The sequence below is a fragment of the Heptranchias perlo genome, chromosome 24, assembly GCF_035084215.1.
Source record: "Heptranchias perlo isolate sHepPer1 chromosome 24, sHepPer1.hap1, whole genome shotgun sequence".
Lineage (NCBI taxonomy): Eukaryota > Metazoa > Chordata > Chondrichthyes > Hexanchiformes > Hexanchidae > Heptranchias > Heptranchias perlo.
This window is the reverse complement of record NC_090348.1, coordinates 35,538,744-35,554,163: the sequence shown is the minus strand read 5'-3', so window position 1 is coordinate 35,554,163 and position 15,420 is coordinate 35,538,744. Positions and strand designations below refer to the sequence as shown.

At 41.5% G+C, this 15,420-nt stretch overlaps 1 protein-coding gene across 1 annotated transcript in view; it reads left to right on the top strand.

Annotated features, from left to right (window-relative positions):
- Positions 1–15,420, top strand: part of camk1da (calcium/calmodulin-dependent protein kinase 1Da) — a 354,041-nt gene that overhangs the window by 297,776 nt on the left and 40,845 nt on the right. Inside the window, exon 7 of the mRNA XM_068005083.1 lies at positions 12,317–12,429. Within this exon, the coding sequence (XP_067861184.1) occupies positions 12,317–12,429 (113 nt within the window). The remainder of the gene's footprint in view (positions 1–12,316; positions 12,430–15,420) is intronic.

The following is a 15,420-nucleotide window of genomic DNA, read 5'->3' as shown; positions in this document are numbered from 1 at the left end:
TTCCCATATGCCTGCTGCCCTTGTCCTTCTAGGTGGTAGAGGTCGCGGGTTTGGGAGGTGCTGTCGAAGAAGCCTTGGCGAGTTGCTGCAGTGCATCCTATGGATGGTACACACTGCAGCTACAGTGCGCCGGTGGTGAAGGGAGTGGATGTTTGGAGTGGTGGATGGGGTGCCAATCAAGCGGGCTGCTTTGCTCTGGATGGTGTCAATCTTCTTGCGTATTGTTGGAGCTGCACTCATCCAGGCAAGTGGAGAGTATTCATCACACACCTGACTTGTGCCTTGTAGATGGTGGAAAGGCTTTGGGGAGTCAGGAGGTGAGTCACTCGCCGCAAAATACCCAGCCTCTGACCTGCTCTTGTAGCCACAGTATTTATGTGGCTGGTCCAGTTAAGTTTCTGGTCAATGGTGACCCCCAGGATGTTGATGGTGAGGGATTCGGCCATGGTAATGCTGTTGAATGTCAAGGGGCAATGGTTAGACTCTCTCTTGTTGGAGATGGTCATTGCCTGGCACTTGCCTGGCGCAAATGTTACTTGTCACTTATCAGCCCAAGCCTGGATGTTGTCCAGGTCTTGCTGCATGTGGGCATGGACTGCTTTATTATGTGAGGGGGTTGCAAATGGAACTGAACACTGTGCAATCATCAGCGAGCATCTCCATTTCTGACCTTATGATGGAGAGGTCATTGACGAAGCAGCTGGAGATGGTTGGGCCTAGGACACTGCCCTGAGGAACTCCTGCAGCAATATCCTGGGGCTGAGATAATTGGCCTCCAACAACCACTACCATCTTCCTTTGTGCTAGGTATGACTCCAGCCACTGGAGAGTTTTCCCCCTGGTTCCCATTGATTTCAATTTTACTAGGGCTCCTTGGTGCCACACTCAGTCAAATGCTGCCTTGATGTCAAGGGCAGTCTCTCTTGTTGGAACTCCCACCATGGGGCATCACAGAGTGAAGAGACGTTGGTGTCATTCCTCCACTCTGCTCTGTTTCCAATCTCAGCCACAGGGTAGGAGAGACAATTGCAGGGAGACCAGAGCAGTATTAGTTGCTGTCTAGACCAGATTATCTGCCACAGATAATATGCGGCACAGTGAGAGGAGAAGGAAAATGAGTGAAAATAAGAATGCATCCAGTTTTTTTAAAACATGCCATGGCTTTCTGATCCACGACCCTTGCTAGTAATGTTTGGACATTCTTACTAAATAAAAAAATGTCAACATTTCCCATTTTCCTTTGACGCCTTTAACTTTGAACCTTGCCTCCTAGTTCTCAAATCTTGTGCCCAACACACAACTTTCCTGGATCCAAATTCTCCTTACCCTGAAAGACCTCTATCAAGCCCCACCCCCTCCCCACCCCCTCCATTGCCTTCCTGTCTACAAAGTAAAATCTCATAATTATTTTTATTTATTCTCGGGTGTGGTCGCTCCTACATAGCAATGTGGCACAGGCTAAACACTCAACACTAGTACAAGAAAAAATATCAGTGATGAAACTTCTCCACAAACTTCTCCCAGTGCACGATGTAGTCTGCACAAAAGAGGGTAAAAGGAATGTTTATTCGAGGAAACAAAACTGCCGGATCATTTGCAAAAGAGAGTGCGTCTATGAGTATTACCGAGCGGAGACGATGAAAATATTTTTACGATGCATATTTTCGTCTGCTAAACAGTTTTAGCTGTTCTCAATAATGTTGTCCTGAAAATTATTAATGCGCTCTGTGAGTCAGTACTCCAGGGATTTGATGGTTATGGGCCTATAATGGGATCTTTGCCCAGAGCAGGAGAATAAATAAGTAGCAGTAACAGCACAACAAGTAAACTGTTTCCTGCAGACTGGTATTCCATTTTTAGATGTTTATATATATGTGTCTGCAGCAAATTCTTTGGAAGGGCAGAGTATATAATTAAAAAAAACATTTAACATATTCTTAATTTGTAAAAGAAAAGCTTTCTAGACTTCGCCAAGGGGGTCAGCAAGTTTATTCAGTGAGTTGTTGAGCCATAAAGCCCTGGAAGGTCCCAGGTTTGATTCTTGATGTTCGCTAAATTAGCTGGTCTCAGCCAGGCTGGCAGTAGGGGCACTACAATTGGCCACAATCCATCCAGATTAGGAAGGGAGAAGTCAGCCTGGGCTAAAGGTTCAGATATACAAATCTTTAAAAGTGGGAGGACAAGTAGATAAGGCTATAAAATAAAACACATGGGACACAGGCTGGTCAATCTTATCTGTTCCTGAAGACAACGGAAAGGAAAGTTGAGCGGTGTGTAAAATGGGCATCTGACCCACTGTCACCAGGTTCCCGACCGGTGGGAACAGTAAAAATTGACCCCCTAGGTTTTATAAATCGGGAGACAGATTACTAAAGCAAAAAAATAGAACCCTTCATCAGCATCCCATTTTGCATTCTCAGGGTTTGAATTGCTTTCGGAATTCAATCTATGACACGGTTCTGCTGATGGTCCCGACCGAGATGTTAAACTGCCTTTTCTTTTTCAGATGCTGATTAGCCTTCTGTGCATTTCAGCATTTTCTGTTTTATTCCAGCAATTGCTTTGTTTTTTTCACCTTGTAATAGTTAAGGAAACTAGTCGATCAATGTGTCATTGCGCATGGGGAGTCACACCAAGTGTAGTGTCCAGGTGAAGTCGGGGTTAGAGAGCAGTGGATAAGTATACAGAGGCATTCAGATGTAATTCAGTCCCCATTTTATGGCCATACATTGTGCTCTTATTTTTCCCTTTTCATTATAAACTCCTATGTCCACTTTTATAATGGAAATTGCCAAAGTGAACTTGTCATGTTGTAATGACACCCTCCTACCTGTGATGGCACTCCACCACCTCCACTGAGGATAGGTGTAATTCCAACATGACGAGTTTTATTTAGGCAGTTCCCATCATAAATGTGGATATAGGAATTTATAATGTAAAAAGTTGACAGAAAGTGTGCGCACACTTAAGATTTTGAATGACTATTTGTAGAAATAATTAAAATAGTGTAAAGCACTGCTGTGTCCAAACGATATCTAAGTCACATTGTGGTTTATTTTCCTTAGTTCACTAATACTAATGAAAAATTTGGTTTGATTATAAAGCAGGTTACTCCCTACCACCACCCCCAACACTCAAGACAAGTTTGTCGCCAACATTAGCAAGTAGAGAAAAATGCAATCCATTTTTAAGAAAATATAAACTTCACCAGAGAAAATGGACAATCCTTTCAGTGCTAATTGTTTTATTTAGTTAACTGATTTGCTTCACAAATACGTTACTGATGTTACCTTGCAATTGCTGCTCAAATGGAGTAATTTTTTTATTATTGTGTAACAACAGCACGATTCACTTAAAGTATAATTAACTCAAATGTTTTTGGTCAGTTCATGGGTTATATTTAGTTGAAACTCCAGGCATCAGTTTTTGTTTATGCAGCATTTTTGTTCTGCGGACTTTGAATTACAATAAATACCTTCATTCTTTTTGAAAGCTTGATGTATTGTAAATTACTTCGTACATCTTTTACATAGAAAATGGCACAACACAATGTAATGTGTACCATATGATGGCTGATCGTGGAATGTTGGCCTTCAGGTTTTATTGACATTTCTATCTTATAGTTTTGAATGCATTTTATTTTTATTTCATTTTATTGGCCTTTCAATACAAAGAATAGAGTTTACTCTAAAGGAAGATACCAAATAGAGAAGCTCAACAACAACAAATTATTTGCTGCTTAGATATATAAGAGAATATGCATTCAAGAGTATTAGAAATGTTTTTTAAGTGTTTTTTCGTAAACTGAACTTTGCATTTTGAGAGTGGAGACAAAATCTGAAAATTCCAGTTCAGGATGCACAGTTTTATTGAAGCTGAGTTCCATACGTGTATCACTAATATACAATTGCAGGCACATACCTACAGAACAGGTTTAAAAAAAATCCAAGATGTCGCTATTGAGTAGTGCAGTGAGTTATCACACTAGCCTAAAGTTGAATTCAGCCTAGGCTGATGAGATTAAGGTTTTTTCTGTCTGTTGGCCGCAAGGGTCCGATGTGAAATGAGTTTGGGTCGTCTCAGTCCTAGGGGCATGGGTTCAGAAAATAAAATTATCCTTAGTTGGCACAAATTAGCACTAAATAGGCAATCTCACACAGGGTTTGGCTTTGAAGGGCTAAATTTTCCAACCCTATACCACTGGCAGGACCTCTCACACCGTGGGCAGCATTTCGAAAAATCACAAGCGTACTGCCTGTGATTTTATGTCCATTGATTTAAATGGACAGAAGATCACGGGCAGGGCACTTTAAATTTTCTGACAAACTGGTCACTGTGTGTGAGGCCCCAACCAGGGTTTCAAAAATGTAAATGCAGCCTGAATCCAGAATCAGGGTCTGACTGACAATAAGGTGGAGTTAGACTCCCTGGAGGACAGAATCTCATTCTGCTTTGCTTCAGAGTCAGTTCAGATCTTAATATCCAATTTTCACTATACAAGATTAATGTCGGTGCGAATTTGAGACTTTTTCACTGACATTAAGCTTAAAGTGAAAATGTACCTCAGAAAGGCCACAGGAATGGCTGAATGAAAAGATGTCACATTGATGCAGTAGGGAGCACTCGTCTTTGGGTGATGCTCAGGCACATTGTTGAGCAGAGTAGAGGGAACCTCATTCTAACCTGGGACTTTTTTTATTCATTAATGGGATGTGAGCGTCGCTGGCAAGACCAGCATTTATTACCCATCCCTAATTGCCCTTGAGAAGGTGGTGGTGAGCCGCCTTCTTGAAACGCTGCAGTCTGTGTGCTGAAGGTTCTCCCACAGTTCTATTAGGTAGTAAGTTCCAGAATTTTAACCCAGCGACGATGAAGGAATGGCCATATATTTCCAAGTCAGGATGTTGTGTGACTTGGAGGGAAAGTTGCAGGTGGTGGTGTTCCCATATGCCTGCTGCACTTGTCCTTCTAGGTGGTGGAGGTCGCGAGTTTGGGAGGTGCTGTCGAAGAAGCCTAGGTGAGTTGCTGCAGTGCATCTTGTAGATGGTACACACTGCAGCCATGGTGCGCCGGAGGTGGAGGGATTGAATGTTTAAGGTGAGGATGGGATGCCAATCAAGTGGGCTGCTTTGTTCTGGATGGTGTCGAGCCTCTTGAGTGTTGTTGGAGCTGCACTCATCCAGGCAAGTGGAGAATATTCCATCACACTCCTGACTTGTGCCTTGTAGATGGTGGAAAGGAGTACTGTGTAAAGTTTTGGTCTCCTTATCTAAGGAAGGATATAATTGCCTTAGAGGTGGTGCAACGAAGGTTCAGCCCAAAACTGTATGTTGTCCAGATCTTGCTGCATGCAGGCACGGACTGCTTCATCATCTGAGGGGTTGCGAATGGAACTGAACACTGTGCAGTCATCAGTGAACATCCCCACTTTTGATCTTATGATGGAGGGAAAATCATTGATGAAGCAGCAGAAGATGGTTGAGTCTAGGACACTGCCCTGAGGAACCCCTGCAGCGATGTCCTGGGGCTGAGATGATTGGCCTCCAACAACCATTACCATCTTCCTTTGTGCTACGTATGACTCCAGCCACTGGAGAGTTTTTCCCCCTGATTCCCATTGACTGCTTGATGCTAACAATAAGTACCTGAAATATTAAAGTGCTCCACTTCCCAGCGCCAACATCTCTTGTCTTGACAGCGCAAAATTCACTAAAATTGTATTAAAAAATATTTTTTGGATACATATGCCTGGAAGGTAACATCATCAAACCCAGGGACTTTATAAAGTAGTTTGATAGTAAACTATAATATGCTGTGAAACACCATAATAAGGTTCAGAAACCTTAGACCAATCATATAGTATTTTTTCTGGATTATTTCGTAGTTAGATTTAACCATGCCTGGTTGACATGTTTTTTAAAAAAAACAAAGCAAGTGATTGTTGTGATGCTTAAAGTCCATGTAAACATTTTAATTAATTCCAGAGGAAATGTCTTCAGCACAAAAAGGCACATTTTGGAAGCATCAAACCTCTTTACTCTGTCCACTGACTTGCAAGTCACTTAAAATGAGCCACACAAACTCTGAAATATAATGCCGGATGTGCATAGAAGGTTGATCAGCATCTGAAAGAGAGAAACTAGATTAGTATTTTGGATGGGGCTGTTCATTAGCAACACAGCTGAGATGCTGGATCTGAAATATTGACCCATCCTTTCTTTTTCCGATGCTGACTGACCTGGTGTGTATTTCCAGCATTTTCTATTTTTATTTCCGATTTCTTTTAATTTCTGCCACATGTGCACTGTATGTTGCCAAGCAAAGACGTAATAATTTTTGTCTTAGATTATCCATTGGATTTTTCCTTGTTGAACGTAGCATACGCCGAGTTAAGGTCAGTCATCTGCTAATTGTTTCTGCAAGCTGTATAGAATGCACATTACAGTCTAGGTAATTGCCACACCTTAGGACAGAGACATAAATAGTTTAGGTAAGTCCAGATCTGCATAGTTTCATTATTGTCATTTATTTGGATGGGGAACTTCCTAACAGTCTATACAAATTATTTGGCACTGAATCAAGCCATTCTAATCTATTCAGTTTGGTCAGCTTGACATTTTGGTCAAGTACAGAGAAACTGAGAGATATCTTTGTACTCATGTGGACACATCCTAAATAATTGACAGCCCATGAATGGCTGCTAACCCAATGCAGTTATGAAAATTCAGTTTTGCTGTCACTTTTTTTCAATATCACTTGAGACCCTAAATGACGAGGCATTGGAGCAAATCACCTGTATGTTACAAATGGCTCAGGTCAGGAAGGCTTGGGGAAGTGAAGATAAATAGAGAAATGATGCATTCTGACGGAGGACGAGCTCAATCTAATCTCAATATATCTAATAAGGTTGTTTTCCTTGTGGCTTTGTGGTATGGGTAGGAGAGTGGAAAAAAAAAAGAAAGAGTTGCATTTATATGGCGCCTTTCACGACATCAGGATGTCCCAGAGCACTTTACAGCTAATGAAGTACTTTTGAAGTGTAGTCACTGCTGTCATGTAGGAAACGCCGCAGCCAATTTGCGCACAGCAAGATCCCACAAACAGCAATGAGATAATGACCAGATAATCTGTTTTAATGATGTTGGTTGAGGGATAAATATGGGCCAGAGAGGTGAGAATGGTACTTATAAGCATATGTTCTAAAACCTCTTTGCTGGTAACAATTGCCATGTAATCATCATTAAAAATCCGAATGAATTAAGCTCTACATCATAGTCTTAGGAATTCTATCTGCATCACAGATATGTTACTTATATTACTCAGATGCCTAATTTTACTTGACACTTCCTGTATTTTCTGAAGTAGAATATTTTTGTTGAGCAGTAACACCATATTTAGATCCAAATATACCTATTACAGTGAATTCTGGTATGTGCACAATTTATGAAACTATTGTATCAGTCTAGAGTTGGCCACACATTGACGGTTTCTAGTGCCAGGTGTCTAAACCCTTGCTTTTCTTATTCCTATATATGGACAACAGTAGGTTAATGAGAGAAAAATAATCTTATTACATTCCAGACTTGGATTAATGCCCCAAACCACAACATAATATTCTACACATAGGCCGATTACCTTTGATCTCTTGCTGCCCTGGCCAGTGCTAGTTCTTGGAACTTTTGTGTTTTTAAAAACTATTTTTTTGACTTGGCAGTTATTTGGAGGCATAAGTGAAAGGGAAAAAAACATTGATGAGGCTCCGTGTGTATGCTCTACTCATCTGGTTTAAAGCCTGAAGAATCCGTCTGTTAATCTTCTTCAATTTGAAGCTTAAGTTTCCGACATGTAAAGAAAATTTTAGCAAAGTATTTGCCCCAATTATAATGATTTATTTTTGTCTCAACTGAACTGATGAGAATGACATTAAATTGCTTTCCCTGGTGTTGCTATATTTATGGGAGCCATGAGAAAATCATTGTCGTTTTATGTTTTATTTAAAAACACTTTAACATGGACACCTTCAAATTTCTCTAAAATCTATTTAGTACATTATTTTTACACTACCCGAATGGATCAGTAGGTTACACTTCTGCTCAATGTGCTACCGTGCCTTAGAGACCAGGGTAGGTCCCAAGATCAATCTCCAGGCTGTGCTGATCAGCTTATCTCAGTTGGAGCAGCAATAGGGGTGCTATGATTGGACTCTGAGTGAGGGAAGGGAAATACCAACTCGGGTTTCTGCTCCTCATCACTATCCAGTGACCCATGTTAGAAAGTGGACTTTGAGCGAGGGTGGCATTGGGCTTGGCTGCAATGCCCCCTGTGATTGAACAACTTACCGACACTCACTGTCCTGCCTGAAACAAGAGAAGTGTCCACTTGCATGGAGGGATCCTGATGCTCATAGATAACAAAAGTCAGCACCTTCAGAAGAGGAAGATAGCAAGTTAGAAAAATAACTTTAAATTAAATCAAGGAAGAAATGAAGAGTGTGTGGGCTTTTTTACAGAAATTAGCAAATTGGAAAGGATATTTCATGTTCGCAGTAGATAATATTGGGTTGCGTTGATAATGATATTCGTGACATTGAATTTCTGGGATTGATTACAAGGCTTAATCTCTTTGAAGAGTTCAAACAACATAACACATGATAGATTTGCTATCATAGTTTCTAGTCATCATATGAACCCTGAGATGAAATGACTGCCTTGAAATCATTCCCATGTGTCTATATGGAAATAGTAAGGGTGATTTTATTCAACTTATGCTATTATTGACTGGCATCCAGTGTTAAAATGGACATCAACAGTCAGGACTTTTCATGCAGAGGATGTGTGAGGAAGCCTTCACTGTTACATTAATGATTATGATGTAATTGCTGCAAGTTTAGCCAGTGATAAGTTACAATCAATTAATAGAAAAAAATACAGCCAGTGTATAGTGCAAGTAACTATCAAACTACAGAATTTATGTAAGTGTATGTCTCTATAGTCCGGTGAAGTGGATCACATGAAATAAATTAATAAACCTATTCAAATGTTTACAAGTTACGCAAGGGAACTGAGGGTGGGAGGGCTGGGCTCTCTACGATCAAAGTGGCTCCAAGATGATGCACCTAATGATGGAAACTCTGAACTAAGTCAACCCTATGTGGCAAACTTGGTAATTGGCCATCTGAAACAAACAGGTCCACATATTCCAGGCACTGTTGGTGATTGACCACTAATTGAACCTGGAACAATCGACCTGTCACTGTGATTCTTCCCTCTTGGCACCATATAATCCTGCAAGCCCGTGCTTTAATGGGTAGGCTGGTCCTAGCTGGACAAGCAGAAGGAAGCTTACCATGCTGTGTGGTTTGAGCTGATTAATCTTCAGCAGTACCACTGTACACCCTTAGAAGTCCCTAAACCTTGGCTCTGCACCGACGCTCTCATTTCACATCCTCAGGATCTCTCCATGAATTATTTTTGAGGCGCAGTCACTTGTTAACGTAGGCAAACTTAGTACTCAGCATGTCCACAGCAAGGTTCCACAAGTAGCAAATGAATTGAATGATCACATCACCCTGATGGTGTTGGATTAGGTAGGAGTGTTGGCCAGGGCTTTGGGAGAACTCTCTGCATTTCTTTGCTTTTATGTCCACCTAAACGGGCAGAGAGTTTAACATCTCATCTGACAGACGGCACCTCCAACAATGCAGCACTCCCTCAGTACTGCACTGAAGTGTCAGTCTATATTATTTGCTCAAGTCCATATTAGGACTTGAACCCACAGTATTCCAGAGTCAAGAGTGCTACTATTGAGTCAAGCTGAGATCAGCTAACTCAGTACAAGTTGGGGATTGAACCTGTGACCTTCCAGGTCTGCATGGGGGAAATTTTTTGTGGGATTTGGAGCTTAATTTTTTTTTTAAAAACAGCTAAAATGCAATGAAGCGTTTTCAATTAATCTTTCACAAATTCTGGGTTCTTCATTCAGGAGGATAAATCGTTTTTATCTGAATGTCCAGTACCTATTAGAATTTACTATCTATGCATCTCTGATATTTAGTTTTGGGTCAGGCGATCAGTTGGAAACAAGGCTTCATTACAATTATCTCATATTTAAAATGGAAAACCATGGGTCTTCTCTGCACATTCTGGGCACTTGATTAGCTGACCAACTGGACCAATCAGAAAATAAAAACTCATCGTATCACACCAAGTGTAAAGGAACTCTCGATTATCTGCCAGTTTCCATCATTTGTTGGGAGGTTTTCCTCCATTATGGGTGATAATTGAGCTTCTGCTGTATATGCATTAGTTATGTCCATTTGAATCTTCTAAGACCACCCATAAACTTTAAAGAACAAAAAGTATTTTCCCACGATTGAGAAATTCATCCTGGTACTAGAGTTACAATAAGAATTTGAAATAGAATGAGGAACATCTGTGATCCAGTAAGTTACTGCCGCTGCATTGTGACTCCTCAAATTTCATTCATGACCCATTTTTCTCCATGGAATGCTGGTATCCTCTTTATATCCTACATCAGGCGGGAGGGTGATTCCAGACTAACCACTGCCAGTGGTCGGGTAGTGCAAAACGTGTATCACAGAGCAACAGATATGGAAGATGTATGCTGGGAATCTGAGGACATCATATTCATCTAATAGTAATTATCCTATGTGCGATGTAATGTTGGGGCTGCTTATTGACTAACTGAATAGAAATGGTTAAAGATTTTGGAGTTAACATAGTCAATGTGTTTTCGGTTTCAACCATGGAAATTTGATGGCTTTCACAGCGGTACAAATGTGTAAAATTAGTGGTGTGTGCATAAACTGATGGACTTGGTTGTGTGGAATGGTAAGAGACTGAATGAAAATTAAATCTTTTTCCATCTGCCCGATAGAATTGAATTTTGGTCAGGTCATTGAAAGCAGTGAGTAACATTACTGTGTTTCATACCGTCAATTTTAACAATATTTACCACTCAGAAAATTGTTTCATAATTTTATGTCCAAATATGGTTTTTTAAAAAATAGTCCTGTCAGAATCATGACCATTGTTATCCTATGGGCAGAATACTGCAGCGTGTGGTATAAATTTTAGGTTTTTACCCTTGATCTGGAGCTGCGGTACTTCTGTATTCTGCAACATGGCACCCTGTGGCTCAACTAGGCAATAACGAAATTCACCCAAACTGTGGCAAGCAGATTTAAGGGACAGGGAGCTCTGAATTGTAGCAACATAGTGGAAACTTTCAAGTGAGTGATATCATTGGCTCATTTGCAGAAGGTTGTTCCAATATGTGCCAGCAGAAGCAATTACAACTTTACTGCTTCTTTAAACCATTTATGTTAATTGGGAAGGGTCAACAATAATCATTGCCTGTTCCCAGGAGGAGAAATTAAAGCTGCCCTTAACTCTGCTTCAGCTACTTAACTTCTCCATATTCTGAGGGTTTCTTTTATTGGCCCATAAACATCTGGAAGCTTGTCCTCACAGGGCAAGATTCCAGGTAAAGTGGCATTTCCAATTTTTTTCAGGTTTTAAATTTCTAAATATCGCCAGCAGTAAATTAGAATATTTATGTAAAGGCCTTGCTACTCAGGCAGATAATTGCCAAAGCGGAGGTGGCCAATTTATTAATAAGGATGAGAATGTCACGCCTGTCTACCTGAACATTGACCCCCTCAGTTGGGTAATGTAACTAATTGCCTTCAACAGAGTTTACTTGAAGTTCATTCCTGTACAAGGTTTTACAAAAATCCCAAATTACAGATGCCAATTGGCTGACGTAGCTCATCTTTCCATAGAAGATTATGGCCCTCCATTACTGCGTCCAACTGCCTCTTGATGATTCCAACTTTTGGCCCCCACTTCCCTACCAGGCAGACCATTCAATATATCGATCGCTTTTTGCGTGAAGAAATACATGACATAAGTTATGAACTTAATTTTTTTCTATGGTTCTAACTTACCTCTTATCGGTTTGTAACTATGTCCTGTTGTCCTGCAATCATGGTTTAACTTGAAATAGTAATCTGGATTCAACTTTTCTATTCCATTTAGTATTTTGTTAGGTTTCCTCTTATTGGTGTCCTGAGGAGTCTGAGTTTTTCTGTTCTTTCCTCATAACTCAGTTCTCTGACAATAGTGATCAGCTTCATGGCTCTTTCCTGCATCAAAGATTCTCTGCATTTTAATTTTTGGTCACCAAAGAACTGTTTGCAAGATTTAAATACTTAGTTTGAGGAAGATATCTAATAAGTAAACATGCACAATTTAAACTATTGTTATTAGCTTTTATTGTATATTTCTCCCTTCAGGTTATGTGGCTATCCTCCATTCTATGATGAAAATGACTCCAGACTGTTTGAACAGATATTGAAGGCAGAATATGAGTTTGACTCTCCATACTGGGATGATATCTCCGAATCTGGTATGTTAAAGGGCACCTTTTTAAAATTGATTCTCATGATGCAGGCAGCACTGGTAAGGCCACATTTATTATCCATCACGAGTTGCTCTGAAAAGGTGATGGTGGACCTTCTCCTTCTCCTGCAATCCTTGTGGTGATGGTGTTTCCGCAAAGGTGTTAAGGAGAGAATTCAGGGAGATTGACCCAGTGATAATGGAAGATTGGGGTTATGAAGGAATGGCGGTATATTTCCAAGTCAGGATGGTGTGTAACTTGGAGGGGAATTTGAAGGTGTTCCTATGATATTGCGGCTCTTGTCTTTCTCGATGGTAGAGATCAAGGAGCTGGGAGGTGTTGTCAAAGTAAGCTTAGTGTGTTGGTGCAGTACATCCTGTAGATAGTACACACTACAGCCACAGTGCACCGCAGATGGTTGAGGGAGTGAATCTTGAATTTAATGGCAGGGGCACCGATCAAGTGGACTGCTTTATCCTGGATGATGTTGAGCTTCTTGAGTGTTGTTTTGGCTGGAGCATCCAGATGAGTGGTGAATATTCCAACACACTCCTGAATTGAGATGGTGGATCGGTATTGAGGAGTCAGGAGGGGAGCCTTTCATCACAGAGTATCAAGTCTCTGCTCTCTTCTTGTAGCCACAGTGTTGATGTGGATGGTTGAATGAGTTGCATCAGCATCCACACCCACTGAAACTCGTTGCCTTGAAACTACACTGTGTGACTATTAGCATACAAACACTTAGCATGTTCATATAAACTCTTTTATCTTCTATTTTAACAGAGGCATTAGCCTATTTATTTTTGAAGAGAAAGGAGTTTCATAAAAATGTATTAACTGCTTCAATGTTAACATTTTTCATAGTGTAATTTCAAGGTCTTTGGGTAATCCAGTAGAAAGAAATATGTGCTTCAATTCTTAATGGAGGTAAAATTCTTCATGTATGAATCTAGACAGTGAGTGCCAGTGACTATTCAACCACGTATCCAGTCCTGATGTCTACTTACTTTTCATGATGTGGAGATGCCGGTGATGGATTGGGGTTGACAAATGTAAGGAATCTTACAACACCAGGTTATAGTCCAACTGTTTTATTTGAAAATCACAAGCTTTCGGAGGCTTTCTCCTTCGTCAGGTGAGTGTGGGATTCGGATTCCATGGAAGGTTGCCGCATTTATAGTCAGAGAACAACACCTGGTGATTACAGATAATCTTTCCAACTGCCCGTTGTCAAGGCAATCAAAGTGTTCAGACAGAGAGATGTTACCTACAAGACCACCGAATACACAAACGGCCAGAAAAAAAGACAGACAGAGAGAGAGAAACATCCGAAAGGAAGAGAAAGACAGAGAATGACCCGTTGTATTAAAAACAGATAACTTTTTTCGCTGGTGTGGTTACATGTAGCGTGACATGAACCCAAGATCCCGGTTGAGGCCGTCCTTATGGGTGCGGAACTTGGCTATCAATTTCTGCTCGACGATTTTGCGTTGTCGTGTGTCTCGAAGGCCGCCTTGGAGAACGCTTACCCGAAGATCGGTGGCTGAATGTCCTTGACTGCTGAAGTGTTCCCCGACTGGGAGGGAACCCTCCTGTCTGGCGATTGTTGCGCGGTGTCCGTTCATCCGTTGTCGCAGTGTCTGCATGGTCTCGCCAATGTACCATGCTCCGGGGCATCCTTTCCTGCAACGTATGAGGTAGACAACGTTGGCCGAGTCACAGGAGTATGAACCATGTACCTGGTGGGTGGTGTCCTCTCGTGTGATGGTGGTATCTGTGTCGATGATCTGGCATGTCTTGCAGAGGTTGCCGTGGCAGGGTTGTGTGGTGTCGTGGACGCTGTTCTCCTGAAAGCTGGGTAATTTGCTGCGAACGATGGTCTGTTTGAGGTTGGGTGGCTGTTTGAAGGCGAGTAGTGGAGGTGTGGGGATGGCCTTAGCGAGGTGTTTGTCGTCATCGATGACATGTTGAAGGCTGCGGAGAACATGGCGTAGTTTCTCCGCTCCGGGGAAGTACTGGACTACGAAGGGTACTCTGTTGGTTGCGTCCCGTGTTAGTCTTCTGAGGAAGTCTATGCGATTTTTCGCTGTGGCCCGTCGGAACTGTTGATCGACGAGTCGAGCGTCATATCCCGTTCTTACGAGGGCGTCTTTCAGCGTCTGTAGGTGTCCATCGCGTTCCTCCTCGTCTGAGAAAAACAAAAAATTATCTGTTTTTAATACAACGGGTCATTCTCTGTCTTTCTCTTCCTTTCGGATGTTTCTCTCTCTCTGTCTGTCTTTTTTTCTGGCCGTTTGTGTATTCGGTGGTCTTGTAGGTAACATCTCTCTGTCTGAACACTTTGATTGCCTTGACAACGGGCAGTTGGAAAGATTATCTGTAATCACCAGGTGTTGTTCTCTGACTATAAATGCGGCAACCTTCCATGGAATCCGAATCCCACACTCACCTGACGAAGGAGAAAGCCTCCGAAAGCTTGTGATTTTCAAATAAAACAGTTGGGCTATAACCTGGTGTTGTAAGATTCCTTATACTTACTTTTCAACAGGAGTCACTGGATAATAACTTTGGTTCTGAAATTCTTAGAGGCCTGATCCACTGCACTTGTACCGACGGACTGAAACCCCCATCCACCCTCGCTCAATCCCTGGTCCATGCTGCAATAACTGATCTCAAACAAGTCAACCATAAGGGCACCACAACTAGCATCACTGTCCCTGAGCTAGGGAGAGGAAAAATCAGCCAGAGTTTCTGCTCCTGATTACTATCCAGTGACACTTGTTGGAAGATGCATGTGTGTGACAATGGATGGGAACATGATCAGACTTGGCTGTGCTGCCCCATGGCTGACGTGTACTGTCCAGGCTACACATGAAGAATGGTCATTTCATTGACCAAATGAGAGGAGATTGCCAGCTCTTTTCGTTGCCATTTTTTCTTCCTTATGCTCCTTTCTCATTTCTTCTGTTCTTCAAGGGCTGGGTCGCTCGGTTGGTT